Source organism: Protopterus annectens, chromosome 7.part1 (assembly GCF_019279795.1).
Source record: "Protopterus annectens isolate FY-2018-M chromosome 7.part1, PAN1.0, whole genome shotgun sequence".
NCBI classification, from domain to species: Eukaryota; Metazoa; Chordata; order Ceratodontiformes; family Protopteridae; genus Protopterus; species Protopterus annectens.
In genome coordinates this window covers 531,576,678-531,596,287 of record NC_056740.1, presented here as the reverse complement: position 1 = coordinate 531,596,287, position 19,610 = coordinate 531,576,678, and the positions used below count along the sequence as shown (strand labels likewise).

The window sequence follows — 19,610 nt, the reverse complement described above, 5'->3', positions numbered from 1 at the left end:
CCAACTTCCAGCTACTTAACATCTTGCTGCCACACCAGAATTGAAGAAGTCGATAAGCCTTTTTGAACATCATACCTGCCTGATTAAATACTGAAGGAAGAAAGATCACATCTGCAAACTAAGACTAGTCATTTAAGCCTATCAATGAAATCTGTCCATGGCTGATATGCCACATATAGCTAAGGGTGAGGTGGCAGAAAACTATTTATAAACATCAAACACTAAGGTCACAAATGAATGATTTGTACTAAAGAGTTTAAAAGATATAATGAAAGAAGAACAAACAGGAAGAACAACTGCATTCAAAGAAACTCAGTCTGTACTTTTAGACATAGTTTTTTTTTCTTTTTTTTTTTTACTGCTCAAAATCAACTTTCATAGTTGGTTTCAGCGTAGCCTTAAACTGACAAAGACATGAATATAGAAAACAATCTCTTAAGCAAACAGGAATACCGCTTCTTAGGACCAATGAAGCAGGCAACACAGGAAACTGAATATTAGCAGAAAGCTGAAGAAAAAGAATTCAATGAAGCACTTTGCGTCAAGCTATAACAAACAAAACCTATTTTTTATTTCCAATTCCCTATGTCTCAGTACCCTCCCAAAAGGTACAAGACTCTGTGTCTTTTGACAGCCTTAAAATACATAGGATAAAAGGAAAAATACAGTTTTGTACCTACCATAAATGTAGATGTTCGAAGATCCACATTGCTGCAGTCCTTACACTTGGGTAGTCCGCTGTCCTCGGTCGGCCCGAATATCAAAGTATAAGGCTGACGTCGGTCAGGGCGCATTTGACTGACGTCAGGACGTCAGGGTACAAATGCGCATGACCGACGTCATATCCTCAGTCTTTTCTTGCCCCAGATGTCAGAAGACCCTAAAAATAAAGGTCAAAACCAAAAGACAGCAAACAACCAACCAACCACCTTTGCACTAACTATATGTACAACATATACAATATACACAAAATGTACAACCCAACCCACACAACCACCTCTAACTACAGAGGGGAAGGAGGGAGGGTAAATTGGACTGCAGCAATGTGGATCTTCGAACATCTACATTTATGGTAGGTACAAAACTGTACTATATTCTTCATCTCACATTGCTGCAGTCCTTACACTTGGGTAGAATCCCAAAGCAGAGATAAGGGAGGATGGCTAACTACAAGGAAGCAGGAGCTGCCAAAATGCCCTGCAAAACAGCAGTGGCAAAACCAGCCCTGGACTTAGAGTAAAGTGGCAGGTGATAATGCTTAGAGAAAGTATGCACAGAATTCCAAGTAGCTGCCTCCAAAATATCCTTGGTTGCCACTCCCCTCAAAAAAGCTGTTGAAGTGGCAGTAGCCCTAGTGGAATGAGGCCTAATCCCAGCTGGAATCTCCTTGCCATGATGGGAATAACAGAAAGCAATGCAAAACCCAATCCACTTAGAAATTGTTTTGAGACAGGCTTGCCCTGAGAATTCAAAGCAAAAGAAACAAACAACTGCTGAGACTGCCTGAAACTTTTAGTTCTGTCCAAATAATAACGCAACTGCCTGTGGACATCTAAAGTGTGCAAAATCTTTTCCCCTTTATTTTGGGGATTTGCATAAAAAGTAGGCAAATGAATAGTTTGGTTTAAAGCCACACTAGAAACCACCTTAGGCATAAAGGAAGGATTAGTACGTAATGATACCCTATCCTTATGGAAAATCAAGAAAGGCTCAACCGCCATAAGGGCCTGTAATTCAGAAACCCTTCTTGCAGAGGTAATGGCCAACAAAAAAGCAGTCTTCCATGATAAATATTTCAACTCAGCAGTAGCTGCAGGCTCAAAAGGTTGTAGAGTGAGTTTCTCCAACACAAAATTGAGATCCCAAGCAGGAGTAGGAGCTCTTCGTGGGGTCTTATATTCTTTGCCCCTCTAAGAAATTGCTTGAACAAAGGATGAGAAAACAATGGTGGGTTGCAATCATAGTGAGCTGAAATTGCTGCAGCATGAACTTTAATAGAAGAGAAAGACAAACCTTTGTCTAGCAACTCAGTAAGATATTGAAGAGCCACACTCAAATTAGGCTCAGAAACATCAAAATCTTTTGCTGCACTCCAAAACAAAAATCTCTTCCATTTGTCTGCGTACACTTTCCTTGTACTAGGCCTCCTAGCTTCCAAAATAACATTTAAAACTTGCTGAGGAAGTGGAGGCCCACTATGGTTCAAAACAGAATATGCCAGGCTGTTAGGTGCAGAGAGCGAAGCTTGACATTTAGCAAATGGCTGTCCTCCTGCGACAACAGGTGTGGAATCGAAGGCAAAGGCCATGGAGGCTTCCGTACCAGACTCCTCAGTAATGGGTACCAGTGTTCTCGAGGCCAATCCGGAGCTATTAAAATCATCCTTGGCTTGTCCTGTCTGACCTTTAGAAGTACCTTTAGGAGGAGAGGCAGAGGTGGAAAGGCATACACATGAAGATTGCTCCAATTGAAAGAAAGAGCATCCACTCTCCAAGCTGTGGGATGAAACCTTTTTGTGCAAAACTTTGGCAGCTGATGGTTTAGTGGAGAAGCGAACAGATCTATGTCTGGAGTTCCCCATGACACTGTCAATTTCTGAAATACATGAGGATCCAATTTCCACTCGTGGGGATCCATAATTGTCTGCTCAACACATCTGCTAAGGAGTTCTGTGCTCCTGGCAGAAACCTTGCCTGAAGATTGAGCTGTAAACTGAGAGCAGTCTCCCACAAAATCATTGCTTGCCTGCATAGCGGATAAGAATGTGTTCCCCCTTGCTTGTTGATGTACCACATGACAGTTGTGTTGTCTGTTAGAATCAACACCTGCCCTGGAAGAAGTAATTCCTTGAAAGCAATTAATGCAAACTGGACTGCTAACATCTCCTTCATGTTGATATGTAGATGTTGTAGTCTGACAGGCCACTTGTTTTGTATCCACTTTCCATTTAGATGAGCTCCCCAAGCTTTGTCTGAGGCATCTGTCGTTAAAATCTGACTCGCCTCTGGCCGGGTCACAGAGAGTCCCTTGTTTAGGTGACATTCCTGAGCCCACCACAAAAATTCCTTTTGAATGCAAGGTATTATTTGAATGACAGTGTCCAGATCCTGGCAGTGCTGTGTCCATACATTTTGAGATACCATTGTAGCTTCCTCATATGCAGTTTGGCATTGGGAAGTACCAGAATACAAGATGCCATGAACCCTAAGGCTTGAAGGACTGTCCTTGCAGTCAGCCCGGACTGATGAGATAGTTGATGGAAGTAAAGGGATAGACTCTTTTGTTTGTCCGGGGTTAAAAGGCCATCTGGGATGCTGTATTCAGTCTCACACCCAGAAAGCACATGTCTTGAGAGGGTACTAGACTGGACTTTATTTCGTTCACAGAATACCCTAGGCATCTTAGCACTGCTATCACATATTCCAAATGATGAAGAAGCTCTTCTCTTCCTTGAGCCAGAATTAGGCAGTCGTCCAAATAAGGATAGATCTGTATTCCTTTTAGTCTGAAGAAAGCTATCACTGGAGCCAGAACTTTCGTGAACACTCTGGGCGCAGTAGATAAGCCAAAGGGCAATGCAGAGAACTGATAGTGAGAAGTCCCAGCTCGAAAACGCAGATACTTTCTGCAACTTAGTCTGATAGGAACATGAAGGTAAGCCTCCTTGAGATCCAAAGTTACCATCCAATGATCTTTGCCCAGCAGAGGTAAAAGCTGCTGCAACGTCAACATTTTGAACTTGGGAATGTCCAGATAAGTGTTGAGGATAGATAAATCCAAAATTGGTCTCCACGTGTTCCCCTTCTTTGGTACTAGGAACAGGCGAGAATAAAATCCTAGGCCCACTTCTGGCAGAGGGACCGGCTGTATGGCCCCTAGTCGGAGCAACAGAGAAACCTGTTTGTGAGCCTCTATTCTTTGTTGAGGAGGAACGTCTGGCATGCCTTTGAAAGGAGGCAAGGTATGGAAATAAAACCTGTAGCCGTGGTGTATGATATCCAATACCCATCTGTCCTGGGTAATTAAACTCCAATTTTCTTTGAAAAGTGCCAACCTTCCCCCCAAAGGTGCTGCCAGACGAGCAGGCTCTGGCAGCTGAAAAGGTAGGTCATTGGGTCTGCTTACGAAAGGACTGACCCCTGCCCTCACTCGAAGCCTGTGCAGGAGAACTCCCTGTTCTAGGCCTGAAAGAGCCCTGAGCTCTGCCCTTACCACGTCTAGATCTACCCCTAGACTGTGAATCATAAGAAGGATACGTTCACCCTTTAGTAGGCCAATTTCTACTAAACTTTGGAGGCTGGACCTGCAAAAAATCTTTAACAGTCTGCATAGACTTAGCCTTGTCTTCCATTTTCTTTAAAACTGTCTCAACAGGAGGACCAAACAACACGTCAGATTGTAAAGGAGCATCTAAAATCCTTGTTTTAACATGTTCAGACAAATTCTGATCCCTCAGCCAGGCGTGCCTGCGAAGAACTGACCCAGTAGCAGCCACCCTAGACGAGGCCTGTACAGCATCAAAACCACATTGCAAAGAATGCTTACCCACCTGTTCAGAAACATGCACTAAATCTTGCAACTCCTTACAATCAATACCTACTGCCAGAGCATCAACCTTAGATTTTAATTGTAAAAGGAGATAATTTTGGTATTTCAACATGTGAAACTGGCAATTCAGAGCCCTCATAGCAAGAGTGGAAGAAGTATAGACTTTCTTGCCCCATCTATCCAAGGCCCTAGCCTCCTTGTCTGCAGGAATCGGATTCTTAACAACAGAAGCCTTAACACCTTTAGGCCCATGGCTAACAGTTTCTGGGTCTGCCCTAGGACTCTTAAAAAGATACTTATGAGCTTCAGGCACCCTGTAATACCTATCCGGCTTAACAGGTGCAGGAGGCAAAGAATCAGGAGTAAGAGAAGCTTCCATAAAAACATCTTCCACTACATCCAAAACAGGAGGTATAGCCAAAGGCCTATGCTGGGGTAACAACAGAAATTCCCTAAGCCTTTTTCTGGAATCAGAGAAATCCTGACCTTCCCACTTAAAATGCTCCCTCATGGAATGAAAAGAAAAATCCTCAGGAGGAGTAGCAGAAGGAGTAGAATCATCCACATCAGAATCAGAATAAGGAGAGTACTCCTGCAAGTCTTCAGCCGAAGACTCCAAAACATCTGAAGCCTGCTCAAAACCCCCCAGCTCAGGCTCCACCCTAGGCCTCTTATCAGGAGGGGGCATAGAACCCCTGATTAAAGTAATCAAATCTTCTGCCATTTTAAGCATATGTTTCTTGGGCACAGTACCTGAAGAGCTAGGGGTAACACTAACTGAAGCTAAACCAGGCCTGCCCCTGGGGGAAGCCTTTGAAACAGAAGGAGAGGGCCTAGCCACCTTAGGAAGGGAGGGGAGTATAGTAACAAGAGAAGCCCCCTCAGCCTGACTAGTCTCCTGAGAGGCCACATCCTGTAATAACAAGGTCTCCCCCTGGGAACACAAAGAAACCTCCGGTGGAGCCACCGGCTCCACCGACACCTCTAAAGAACCGGCGTCTGGCACAGACGGTTCTTCTAGCCTAGGCTTAACTGCCTTGTCCTTGCGCTTCTTTGAAGAAGCGGGCGTCGGAGCATCCGCCGGCATTTTATAGTTACACCGCTTCCCAAAGACTAACCTCGCACAATCCAACCTTCTCTTTATAGTGCGTTTATTAAATCTAGCACAAGAGCAACAGCCAACAACGTCGTGCTCAGGCCCTAAGCAAGGAATACACAAAGTATGATAATCTTTATGCGGTATCTGTTTCCCACAAGAAATGCAATTATTAACTTTTTCTGACATCCGGTAAATGACTGAGGCAAGAAAAAACTAAAATATTCCCCAACGGGGTACTTGGCCAACTTTGAACTCGGTCTGAAACTTCTAAATCGAAAAATCTCAGAACGCCAACCGGCACGTGCAACACTGCTTCTGCATCGGACCATGCGGCAAAAAAGACTGAGGATATGACGTCGGTCATGCGCATTTGTACCCTGACGTCAGTCAAATGCGCCCTGACCGACGTCAGCCTTATACTTTGATATTCGGGCCGACCGAGGACAGCGGACTGCAGCACTGTGAGATGAAGAACATCTGACTTTTACTACAGATGCAACAAAATGTTCATAGGTTTACTATGCTAACGACCACAATGGCCTTTTTAAGCCCAGCCATGCATCTCAAATCCCTGACAAGTTCTGGTACCCTCGATAAGTGTAAGCAGGGGCTTGGGAGGTGAAACATTTACAAGCAGGGACCAGGAGATGAACCATTTACTGGCTGCCTGTGTCCATTAGAGACAGGTGCTCAACCAGGGATGAATTTCCTGCTCCCCATCCAATTGTCCAAGTTACACTTGAATTGGGTTAGGAAGGAACTCTGCTTAGCATGGATGGGAAGCCTGTTCCAAGGAAGAGGTAATCTCTGGGATACATATCTGTCTCTCCAGCAGATCGTATTTATATCACAGGCAAGGTTTGAGTCTTTAGAATGGGTAATTCTGGTTCTATTTTTTTTTTTTTTTTTTTTTTTTTTTTTTTTGTGGATAAGCAAGAGGTCCATCAGAGTAGGGTCTGACAATGCCTTGTATGCCAGACATAGATCTCCCCCCAACAGCCTGTTCATAGGTAGGTACTAGGCTATTAGCCCTAGGGCCTATATAGGTCTAGCCAAAAAGGTACCCTGGCTTTTGCCACCCAAGAAAATTATTTTCCTGTGCCCCTGCCGAGCAGAGCCACAGAAGTGATCCCTGGGGTGAATTTCCTATTTCCCATCCAATCACCAAGATTTTTCTTGAAGAGTGCTAATGAGGAGCTTTCTTTGGTAAAGATAGGTAGTTTGTTCCAGAGTATGGGAAGTCTCTGGGACAGGAATCTATCCCTCCAGCATGTTCTGTTTATTGTGGTGACAAGGTTTAGGTCCCTAGAGCGTGTAGCTCGGAGGGATTTGGATTTCCTTAAGTGAAGCATGCCCAACAGCTCTGGGTTTGACATAGCTTTGTATGTTAGGCAGAGATCGACTCTGAGTAGGCAATATGTGACAGAGTAAAGCTGGAGTTTTTTGAGACAGACTGCATAGGGCATCTGTTTGAGGCTAATAATCCTCTTTGTGGGGTATTTCTGCAGCCTTTCCAGTTGTTGTAGATGTCTTGTGAGGTACATACCAAAAGGGGCATTGTACTCTGAGTGATGAGTAGAGGGGGAACAATTACTTATTTTTTCCTGGATGAGAAACCTATTGTGATTATTTGTGCCATGTAGAAGGATTTCCTGACTACTGTGGTGATGTGATTATCAAAGGAGAGACTACTATCCACCTGTGTCCCAAGGTCTCTTATCACACTTTCGGTGTTAAGTAGACTACGGCCTATGTGGTAGTTCATGGGTACAGAGTTTTTACCAAAAGGGATGACAATGCACCTTTTGGCATTGAGCTTGAGGCCATGGCTTTGACACCAGGCATCTGTCTTAGTGAGGCCCTTTTGTAGGATGTCCACATCGTTAGGAGTTTCGATTATAGCTCCTAGTTTGCAGTCATCTGCAAACTTCATTAGCCAAAGACCTTCTGTGTTAGCCTGTACTTCAAAGAAGTAGATACCAAACAGGAAAAGACCCAGGACTGAACCCTGTGGTACTCCACTTGTCACTGGTCTGAAGTCGGATATGGAGTCTGCTACTTTCAGAGTGTGGGTTCTGTCAGTGAGCCAGTTGGCAACCCATCTTGTGACATAGGGATTTATACTTAGTTTAGTGAGTTTATCTATAATTCTAGAGTGGGGGATGGTGCTGAAAGCCTTAGCGAGATCTAGATAGGCTGTGTGAACCACCTTACCTTCATTACGGCTTTGGTGACTGCTTCAAAGATGTCTATCAAGTTTAGGAGACATGATCTGCCTTTTACAAACCCGAACTGCGTGGGGTCCAGAGTTTGGAGATTACCAATGTCTTTGTTTATAAGTTCCATGATGATAAGTTTCATGATGATAAGTTCCATGTCCTTACAGACCAGGCTCGTCAGGCTAATGAGGCAGTAGTTCCCAGGGTCCGTGGTAGAGCCCCTTTTGTGGAGTGGGAGAACCGATGCTGTGTGCCATTCAGTGGGCATAAAGCCTGAGGTGAGGCTATGATTGAACATGGTACTTAGGTGGGGTGCCAGTTCATTCTGTAGTTTGTGTAGAACGCAGCCTGGTATGTTGTCAGGTCCCATGGATGCTGTGTTCTTGGCTTTGGAGAGTGTGGTTTTTACCAGTGCCGTAATTACAGGAATTTTGCATTCTTCCAGTATAAAGATGGGTGGGGGTGAGAGGGGGGTAAAGGGGGTGAGAGGGGGTAAAGTTAGTACTGAACCTATCTGCCAGGATGTTGGCAATATCAGTTGGCTTTGTATATTTAGTGCCATTGTGCTGTAACTCAGAGCAGATCTGAGTGTTGCCATTGAGATTCTTGTCATAGCTATAGAATGCTTTGTGGTTGTCTTTAGAAACAGGGGAAATTTTTTTTTTCGTACCTAGCTTTGGAGAATTTTATGAGGGATTTCAGTTTCTTGCTGAGGCTGACCAGGGAGCTCCTCCAATCATGGGATTTTACTCTTTTTGCAGCAGTTTCTTTCTTCTGTTGTAGAGTTTGTTTATGGCAAGGGACCACCAGATTGGCTTCCTTTTTTTGGAGGATAGCATCTTGGTTCTGTTAGGGATAGTATGATCCATAAACTGGTGCAAGTGCTTATAAAGTGCATTTGTGTAGGATTCAGCAGTCATACCTCTATTGTCCGTCTGCATGGGTGTTGTGAAATTTGCCACTTCTGTCTTAAGAAGTGTGAAGTTGGTTTTGGAGACATTTTTTTACGGTGGTTTCCCTATTGGGGGGTGGGGGTGGGATGTGAATGTCTAGGGTGATTAGCTTGTGGTCGGATCTGACCAACAAGGAATTGACCTCGGATGTGGAACTCCAGTCACCCATGTTGGTAATAACCAGGTCTAGGATATTGCTGCCCCTTGTGGGGGTGTGGATATGTTGATCCAAGGCATTGAAATTTATGAATTCCAGAAAACGTTGAGCAAAAGAGTTGGTACATAAGTAGTTTTCCCAGTTAATGGTGAGATAGTTGAAATCGCCCATTATTAAGGTTTTAGGTTGTACTCTAATATTTTCCACTGTATCAAGAAATGAGGAGTGGGAATCCTGGGGCATGGTGGGGGATCTGTAGCAAGTTACAATTTGGATTGCGGTCTTGCCCAGAGTTAGTTGCACTTGGATAATCTCGGATGTATTATGCTGAGCAACTAGCCTGGAGGTGTGGATATCGTTAATGAATATGGACACGCCTCCGCCTTGTGTTTCGGTCCAGGTTAGGTGGCCGAAAGGTGTGATATGAATTATAGCCTGGTAATGCAGGGGTGCTCTCAGGAGCCTTGAACCAGGTCTCTGTCACTGCACAGATGTCGATGTTCTCCATTTTAAGGAGTGCCTCAAGTGAGTGCATTTTGAAGTTTAGACTTCTAGCACTGAGTAGCATTACCCTCAGATTTTGCTTGCTTGTACCTGTTATGGTGGTGAAATTGTCATTTAAACCTTGCCTAAAAAAGGCACTATAGGGGTGGCGAGAGCCTTAGCCAGTATCCGGAATCCCAAGGGTGACAGGTGCAGGCCATCTCTGGCAAAGGATCGTGGTCTGTTGATCATGTCATTCCAGGCAGAGAGATACTGGATCCCCTTAGAATGACACCAGAAGCTTAGCCAATTATTGAAGTCAATCACTTTGTCCTTGTACTGTGGTATCATTCTGGGTGACAGCAGGATGCTATTCAGGGCTAGGGTCATACCTGCCTGGGCTACAAAATTGGAGAGGTCCTCCATGTCTCTTTTCATGTAATCCAGGGAGGTACGTCTCAGGTCATTCACACCAACATGGACAATGACAGAGTCATATTTGTACTTGTTTTGGAGTGACCTGAGTGCATGTGTTATGTGGTGGGGCCTGGCACCCGATAGGCAGCTGACAGTAACATTCTCCTTGTTTAGACCGGTGAGTGGAACATCAGTGTGCCTGACTATAGCGTCACCTACGACTAGAGTGTTTTGTACGTTGTTATGCCTTATGGGCTGTGGTTGGGAGGCACACTGAGTTTGTGGGCTATGGGTCATTTGGGTTGTGTTGGGGGGTGGAGATTGCTTGTGTTTCTGCTTTGGCGGTCTCTGTTGCCTGGGCAGATTTTTATTGAGAGTCTCCATGAATGTAGGTGTGTGTTTTGTGTTTCTATGTGTGTGTTTTGGTGATGTAGGTTTTGAGGGACTATGTGATGAGTGTGGTGTGGTGCAAGTGTTTACCCTCTCCTCTTGACTGTCTAGTCCAGTCTTGGGTGAAGAGAGCTTTGCTTCCAGTTTGGCTATATAAGTGCATCTCTCACAGGTTGTAGTGTTGGGTGGTAAGATGAGAGCGTTGTCTGTGTACATGAGGTAATTGCTGCATTGCCCCAAGATGCCCAGATTCATCAGGTAGACAGGAAAAAACACCGGGAGCTGACCCCTAGACATGCCTGGATAGGTACTTATTTATTATTTACTAAAAACTGTTTTCCTCTAGACAAGTGAGGAAAGTTGAGTGTTGTAGTAATTTGTAGCTTATTTAGTGCTTACAATGAGTTCTGAACAAGTGCTGAGCTCAAAGAAACAGATTTGAGTGATAAAACTAAAAACTGGCTAGTTCAAAGGGAAAATTTGAAGAGCAGACTTTATGGCACCGGGAATATTTTAACCCTACCAAACCAAACAAATAGGCAGCGTAAAGAACAGTAGAAAATAGGCAGTGTAAAGAACAGTGCTGTAACCCTAGCTAAGCAGCGATGCATAAAGTGTATTTTTTAATACATTACCAAATGAGCAAACTGATTTAAACAGATTAACCAATAAAAAGCTAAAAACTGAGCCCCGTTCCAGCAGTCTTTGATCAGACAAGTTCTAACTGCACACTCCTGCCACTAGGGTGCAGGGGAACCTTCTCCAGAAAAAGATGGCCTGGGTTAGTGCTCAAGTTATACAAACAAAGCTAGATTCAACAGGTCTGAATCTAGTCTTGTGCTACAGCAAACAAGGCGCACCAATTTCAGAAAGAAACAGTTCAAATGAGCAGGCACAATGAGCCTTTAACCAGAAACTCCCAGCTCAGAAGAACAGAATCTACCCTCTCCTCCCACAAGAGTGCAGACCACACCTTCTTAATGTAAAATAACTGGCCCTAAGCCCAAGTGCTTAAACCAGAACTAATATACTTTTAGAATAACAGACACTAAGCCTTCAGTTAGCAACTCCCAACTTAGAAGGATGTAAGCTACCTGTTCTGCCACAACAGTGAAAACCACAAACCTTCTTAATGTAAAACAACTGGTCTGAAGCACAAGTGTTTAAACCAAATGCTTAGAATAACAGTTACAATTTAATCAGACTACTAACAAACAGTAATAAATGCAGCAGAATAAATGCAATTAAGTACTTTTAAGAACAGGCAGCAAAAGCAAAATAAAGTAAGAAAGTAGGAAGAAACACAAATACAGTAAAAGCAGATGAATAAAGTGCAATTTTTTTATAACAATAGAAAACGAGCAAACTGATTTAAACAAATTACCCAATTAACCAGTAAAAAAGCTCAAAACTGAGCCCTGTTCCAGCAGTCTTCAATCAGACAAGTTTTAACTGCACACTCCTGCCACTAGGATGCAGGGGAACCTTCTCTAAAAAAAGATGACGTGGATTAGTGCTCAAGTTATACAAACAAAGCTAGATTCAGCAGGCCTGAATATAGTCTATGCTACAGCAAACAAGGCGCACCAAGTTCAGAAAGAAACAGTTCAAATAAGCAGGCACAATAAGCCTTTAAGCAGACATTCCCAGCTCAGAAGGGTAGAATCTAGCCTATCCTCCCACAAGAGTGCAGGCCACAAACCTTCTTAATGTAAAATAACTGTCCTGAAGCCCAATTGCTTAAACCAGAACTAATACACTTTTAGAATAACAAGCACTGAGTCTTCAATCAGCAATTCCCAACGTTGAAGGATATAACCTACCTGTCCTGCCACAACAGTGCAGACCACAAACCTTCTTAATATTAAACAAATGGTCTGAAGCCCAAGTGCTTAAACAACATGCTTAGTTAGAATAACAGTTACAATTTAATCAGGCTACTACCAAGCAGTAATAAATGCAGCAGAATAAATACAATTGAGTACTTTTAAGAAGAGCCAAAAGCAAAATAAGGTAATAAAGTAGGAAGAAACACAAATACAGTAAAAGGAGATGAATAAAGTGCATTTTTTTAGTAAAGTGCAAGGAGAGAGGAGGTGGGTTGGCCTTCTCAAATGTTCTCTCTGTATTAGGTAGAGTGAACACTAGACTGGGAGGGGTGTCCCAGATTAAATTTACAGTAGAGGCGGGCAACTGCAAAGCCACCAACTATAACACCACAAGAATAGGGTGGGAGGGAAAAAACAGCTTCAGGACAGATGAGAACAGAAAGCAATGCCAGAAAATATATAAAATAATTCATTCAGGCAAGGAGACAGAATACAGGGATATGGCCTTGAGGGGGTATGCACAGGACATGTTACTTATGCCCTGTTATTCTTTTAGTGAGGAACCTCTGTGGATAATCCAACTGTTGGATATGCCTGGTTAAGTACATACCAAAGGGGCACTGTACTCAATCACAGGTCTGATGAATGCTGAATACACTGGAAGACTGACTTTCTTGGACCTTGATGCCATACCTTAGTTTAGAAGTTGCACAACATAGAATGATTTCCTCACTACTGCAGACACGTGATGGTCAAAGGCTAGATTACTACCTATGTGTGTCCCCAAGTCCCTGACTACTGGAACAACTCTTAGAAGTGAGTTGTCAATATGATAGTTACCAGGGGTGGATGACTTCTCAAAGGATATTATGCACTTCTTGACATTTAGTTTTAGTCCATGGCTCTGGCACCAGTTGTTTGTCTGTGTCAGCATTTCCTAGCAAAGTTTGTGTCAGTGGACGATTCAATGACAGCTCCTAATTTGCAATCATTTGCAAATTTAGTCAGCCAGAGGCCACTGATGTTGGCCTTGACTTCAGAGAAGTAAATGACAAAAAGGAGCGGCCCCAGGACTGATCCCTGAGGGACTCAGATTGCGACTGGCCTCTTTGTAGCGGTAGACTCCTCAATTCTAACTTCCTGAGTCCTTTCTGTGAGCCAGCAGGCTATCCTCTGGGTTATGTACGGGATTGTACCTAGCCTCTTAAGTCTGTGAACAATACTCGAATGGGGGATTGTGTCAAATGCCTTGGCCAGGCCAAGGTAGGCAGTGTGAATCATTTTGCCCTCATCCATTGCTTTGGTGACCTTCTCAAAGAGGTCCACCAGGTTGAATAGGCATGACCTGCCCTTGATGAAACCAAACTGGGTTGGGTCCAGTGTCTGGAGGTTTCCTATGCCATTACTGATCATATCTATAATTCTTTCCATGGTTTTGCATATAAGACTACTGAGACTTATGGGTCTGCAGTTTCCAGGGTCTGTAGATGGGCCACCTTTGTGCAGAGGGATGACTGTTGCTGTTCTCCATTCATGAGGCACAAAGCCTGTTTGGAGGCTACAGTTAAATAGCAATTCCAAAAGGTCTGATAGATCATGTTTCATGCTATTTAGAAGGCATCTGGGATTTTGTCTGGGCCCACTGATGCAGTGTTCTTGCCATGGAGAGAGCATTAAGGGCCTGTTCCCTAGTGATAGCATGGGGAGCTACATTTGATATTTCCTAAAGGAAGGTTGATGGGGAAAGAGGGGTAAAGTTGGAACGGAATATGTTAGCCAGTAGGTTTGCTATATTTTTTGGCTCAGTACAGGTGGCTCCATTTACAATAAGCTCTGCACACAGTTGTGTATTGCCTATGAGGTTGCAGACATAGCTAAAAAATACTGTGTGGTTTTCCTTGGCCTGGGAGGCCAACTTCACCTCAGACATGGTTTTGGTAGACTTTATTCAATCTCTGAGTTGTTTGTTTAATATGTTGACAGCACTTTTATCCTGCTGGGTGCTGCACCTCCTAATTTTTGCCATGATTGTCTTCCTTCTGTTATACAGCCTACTGATACTGTGATTCCACCAGGGTGCTGTACTTCTTCCTGGTGTGTATCGCTGCCTCTATGCAGCTATTAACATGTTTATACAGGGTTTCTGTGAACAGTTCTGCATGGACAGCAGTGTTCTCAGAGTTTATGGGGCTTGAACTTTTGCCAGGTTATCACTTAATAGTAAGAAGTTAGCCTTAGAGTAGTTCCTAAATATTCCAGGTTTAGCTGGGGTGGGGTCCAGATTTTATTTTTTTACTTCAAAGGAGACCATTTTGTGGTCTGCCCATACCAGGAAAGACATTACACTAAGGGGTGGCCAGCACTCTCCCATATTAATGAGGACTACATCCAGTATGGATGCACCCCTGGTTGGTGTAGTGACAATCTGGTCCAGGGAGTTTGTGTTTACAAAATCCAGGCATCTCTGTGCCTGTATGTTTGGTGTTGTATATGATTCCCAGTTAATAGTTGGGTAATTAATCATCCATGAATATGGTGTTGAGTTGGATGGTGAGCGTTTCTAATAAGTTTAAATACATGACATGGGTTTCCTGGGTCCTAAAGGGGAACCTATAGCTTGAAGGAAGTGCTCCTGTGTAGTTCAAGTCTCTCCTCCAGTTAAAGCTTCTGGCAGAATTAAGAACAAGAAACAAGAGGGCTACCTTTATTATGTAGGCAGTGATTATACATGCCAACAAGGACAACCACAATAAAGAACTGAGACAGACTGCAGACATTTTACTTAAAAATAAAAGTATCAAAGAAAAGTTCACTGGTCAAAACTCAATGCGTAAATTTAAAAGTTTACATACCATACAATTCAGCAAATCCATTCATCGGTAAACGTGATGTGCCAGTGACAAATTGCAGCAATCGAATACGCTTTTCAGAATCCATTAGTAACACTGCCTATTGAAAAAAAAATAAACATTGTCAAGGTAAAATTTAGCTACTGAATAAACACGCATGTTACACGTGTACTACAGAAATCAGTTGTTGTTGTTGAGTCTTTCGGCTTTTCCCGGTTAGGGGTCGCCACAGCGGAACTCCGGTCTGCTAATGATTGGCAGTAGATTTTTATGTGCCGAGTTGCCGGCCCTGACGCACAACCTTCAACGAAGGTACGCCCATTCACGCATATCTCCACACAGAAGATGCTCTAGCTGAGTATCGAACAGGACGTCTTATTGTGAGGCGACAACGCTACCGCAGCATACTACAGAAATTAGTAATTATTAAACATCAAGATACTTACATTTACAAACACACACACACTAAATATCCCAGAATGTGAACAACCAATTGAGTAACAAACGAAAGTTATGCACACTCACCATAATGACAGATCTGTATTTTCTCTCCATCTGGTTCAACCTGTGGGACTTTGGATCTGACACTGGCTGATTCTAAAGCCTTTCAGCTGAACTTGGCTCTGCCTCCCTTACTCATAACTCCCTGCTCCTCCATCAAATCCCCAGATCAAGTTTGACTCCTGAGTATTGGTAAAATGATACAACATACCCAACTAATTTCCATTTCATGCCTAAAAACAAGGAAATTTTCAGGGAGAAAAATGAGACTCTAGGGAGCAGAAAGACAGGCCCCTACTGCCCAGCCATCACCAGGGAAAGACTAGCCAAATAAACAAGAAGGTTAGGGCCAGGAGGGAAGGAAAGCTGAACCAGACAGAGACAGACAACACAGATCTGTCATTATGGTGAGTTCATAACTATTGTATCCAATGTCTGCTCTGTCTGATTCAACCTGTGGGACACAGTTCCCAGCCACGACAGTTTCTAGGGAGGAAATAAGCAAGGATATTATGCAACACAGTAGAACCAAAAGAAGTAATGGTTCTGGATTAAATACCCTGCTTATAATACAATGCAAAGGTATGATGGCCCCACCACGCAGCAGCAGCACAGATATTTATTGGCATTCTCAAAAGAAAAGCTGTAGAAGTAGCTACAGCTCTAGAAGAATGGTCTCTAGCCTTTTGTGAAAGAAACTTGCTGAGAGAGTATGCAAACAGAATACAATACAGTGTAAGAAACGTCTCTGTGTGGAAGATTTTCAGTCCATATATTTCTAGTTAATCACTGTATATTAATCAGATCAACAATAGTAGTATAAGTAGCAAACGTAAACACGTCTTAAGTCAAAACAAAACAAAACATAAAGTAATAATAGAAAACATATAATTGTACAGCATTACTAAGTATTCGAAAGTAATCCAAGCAAGGCAAGCAGTCTGTTTCCAGTCGAAAATCCTTTATTAAGTACACAGACAAGCGATCCAAGTAAAACAAAAATAGAGTAATAATTTCCTCACAAGCTTTCTAAATACACACATATATATATACTTTTTATCAGGCATGGGAGTGGTTTATTGTGCTGTAAAACAAAGTGTTATTGGTACACATGTTAAATTCACATCCCTTCCCCCATCAGTGTGACATACGAGCTGGTCCTGCCCCACTTAGTAGCTGTCATAATAATATATAACCCTTATGTGCTTTAAATAAAATTATATAATGATGTGATACCTCTTATTTAACCAAATTAAGCAGATTATTAAGTCTGTGATTTTATCCATGACAATATACTACATGGCTGGAAATATATCAACCTTAGTTCATTTGGCAATCAAAAAATATATTAAAATATATACATATACATTTTGCATGTAAAAATCAATTTCTATTTTCATAACCTATTGTTAACAAAGATCGCTTTAGTCCTTCTAGACTTCTTCAGGTCTGTGTACAAGAACCCTAAAAACCTATATAATTGTATAATTAGTTAGTATTGTTATTACACGTCATTTTGAATAAAGTGGAAAAAAGAACCAGAAAAAATTAAAATAAGAAAAAAATGTATGTATGATGATGGAAACAAAATATACACTTAAATTTCAACTGATTTAAAATGGTATTTTAAACCAATTTGTAGAATAAAATAAAATAAAATACAATTAGTCATGTAAACAATGTGGTAATTTTCTAAGTTCCAGTGCACTTTTAATTGAACAGTAGTAGTTTAATCCAGACCTGAAGGAAGAAGTCTAGAAGGATGAAAGCGATCTTTGTTAACAATAGGTTATGAAAATAGAAATTGATTTTTACATGCAAAATATAAATGTATATATTTATATATATTTTTTGATTGCCAAATGAACTAAGGTTGATATATTTCCAGCCATGTAGCATATTGTCTTGGATAAAATCACAGACTTAATAATCTACTTAATAATCTGGTTAAATAAGAGGTTCCACATAATTATATAATTTTATTTAAAGTACATAAGGGTTATATATTATTATGACAGCTACTAAGTAGGGCAGGACCAGCTCGAATGTCACACTGATGGGGGAAGGGATGTGAATTTAACATGTGTACCAATAACACTTTGTTTTACAGCACAATAAACCACTCCCATGCCTGATAAAAAGTATATATATATTTAGAAATCTTGTGAGGAAATTATTACTCTAGTTTTGTTTTACTTGCATTGCTTGTCTGTGTACTTAATAATGGATTTTTGACTGGAAACAGACTGCCTGCCTTGCTTGGATTACTTTTGAATACTTAGTAATGCTGTACAATTATATATTTTCTATTATTACTTTTTGTTTTGTTTTGACTTAAGACGAGTTTACGTTCGCTACTTATACTATTATTGTCTGATCTGATTAATATACAGTGATTAACTAGAAATATATGGACTGAAAATCTTCCACACAGAAGTTTCTTACACTGTTTTGTTTTTGGACCCACTACACTTTAGTGGGTTGTTTTATGACTTCGGGGATACCACAGAGGTTACTTGTTTTTTCAAACAGAATACAACCTGACAACCACTTGGAGAAAGTTACTTTAGACACAGGTGAAACCAGCCTGTATTTTGAGAAGGAAACAAACAGAAGGATTTGGTATGGTCAAGATAAAACTGTAGTTGCCTATCCACATCCAGTTCCTGTCCATATTCACCTGTGTTGGAAAAGTTGGGAAAGAGCACAGGAAGATGAAATTAACTGTGAAGGTTATTCCATGTAGCTACCTTAGGGAAGAGAGAAGGGTTTGTATGAAGAGACACACTGTCCTTCTAAAACAAACAAATAAGGTGGGGAAGAATCAGGTGCTTGCAATAATGAAAACCTTTTGGCCAAGGTAATGGCTAAAAATACATTTTCCAGGACAAAAGTTTCAGATCTGAGGAGGCTGAAGGTTCAAAAGGGAGACCAGTCAAGACCTGTAGAACAAAGGGCAGATCCCAGGGATGCACTGGATCTCATACTGGAGGATGAAGAAGAAAAGTACCCTTCAAAAAGCATTGGAGATCTTGAGAGAAGCTTAAGGATATATTACTTCTACCAATATGAAAGTTCAAAATGGCTGCTAACTGACCCTGGAGAGTAGAAAGGCTGAAGCCTGAGCCAAACAGCAACACTTGAAAGTCCAAAACTGATTCCAAGGGGGCCAAGAAAAGATTAAGTCTCTTAGCCTGTGCCCCATAAAACAAATCTCTTCTATTTACTAGTGTACACTTTCCTAGCTGATTCTTTTTGAGAGGAAGACAATATATGAACCACCATCTTTGAAAGCCTGGGATTCTTGGCTATCAAGGGGACTGGAGTAACCATGCGGTCAACTTGTGGGACTGAAGATTGTGTGGATCCAGCCTGGCTGAATGAAAGATAAGACCAGGAATGGGATCCAACATCCAAGGGAGGTGTTTAGGAAGAGGCCACAAGAAGAGAAACCATACTTAGCGAGGGCAAAACAGGGCGATGAGGATCACGGAAGCTCTGCAATGGACTCCTTTCTGAAGCAACTTCACTATGAGGGGAACTGGGGGATAGGTGTAAAGGAGATCTGAAGGTCAAGCAAACATCAGAGCATCTGGACGGAGGACAAGGGCATAGTAACTGTTGTATTTGGTGTTGGGTGCAAATGCAAACAGGTCACAACACGCAGTGATCCAGTGCTGAAAAATCCAAGCTGCCACTGCCAGATTCAGGCACCATTCATGGGGAAAAAGAATGCTCCTGCTGAGACTGTCAGCCAGAATGTTGGGATTCCCTGGGATATACACTGATACCAGAAACCGCTGAAGCAATAATAAATTACCTTCCGTGGTGGTAGAAATTTGCAATACACATAATTTAAAAAGTCTACAAATTTTACACTGTCTCTGATAATTTGCTTAATTTTTCTTTCATTTTGTTATTCTCTGTTTACAAGTGTTTCAGAGTAGTGCCTCACATTTCTACTGGAAATGGGAAGAGTTATTTGCTACTGGTATCAAATTTCCTGCTAACTAGATGTCCAGATTTTTGGCTAGATCTGTTCCTATTCTTCAAGGGCCTCTTCTTATTATCAATGTCTACAACCAGGTTACAAGCAAGAGGTATGACTGCTAGTGGCAACGCTGGCCTGCCTGCCTGCTGCCCACCCACTATCCTACCCACTCAC

At 42.1% G+C, this 19,610-nt stretch overlaps 1 protein-coding gene across 1 annotated transcript in view; it reads right to left on the bottom strand.

Annotated features, from left to right (window-relative positions):
• Positions 1 to 19,610, bottom strand: part of NEDD4 (NEDD4 E3 ubiquitin protein ligase) — a 1,779,469-nt gene that overhangs the window by 27,399 nt on the left and 1,732,460 nt on the right. Inside the window, exon 23 of the mRNA XM_044078965.1 lies at positions 14,948 to 15,044. Coding sequence (XP_043934900.1) covers positions 14,948 to 15,044 — 97 coding nt within the window. The remainder of the gene's footprint in view (positions 1 to 14,947; positions 15,045 to 19,610) is intronic.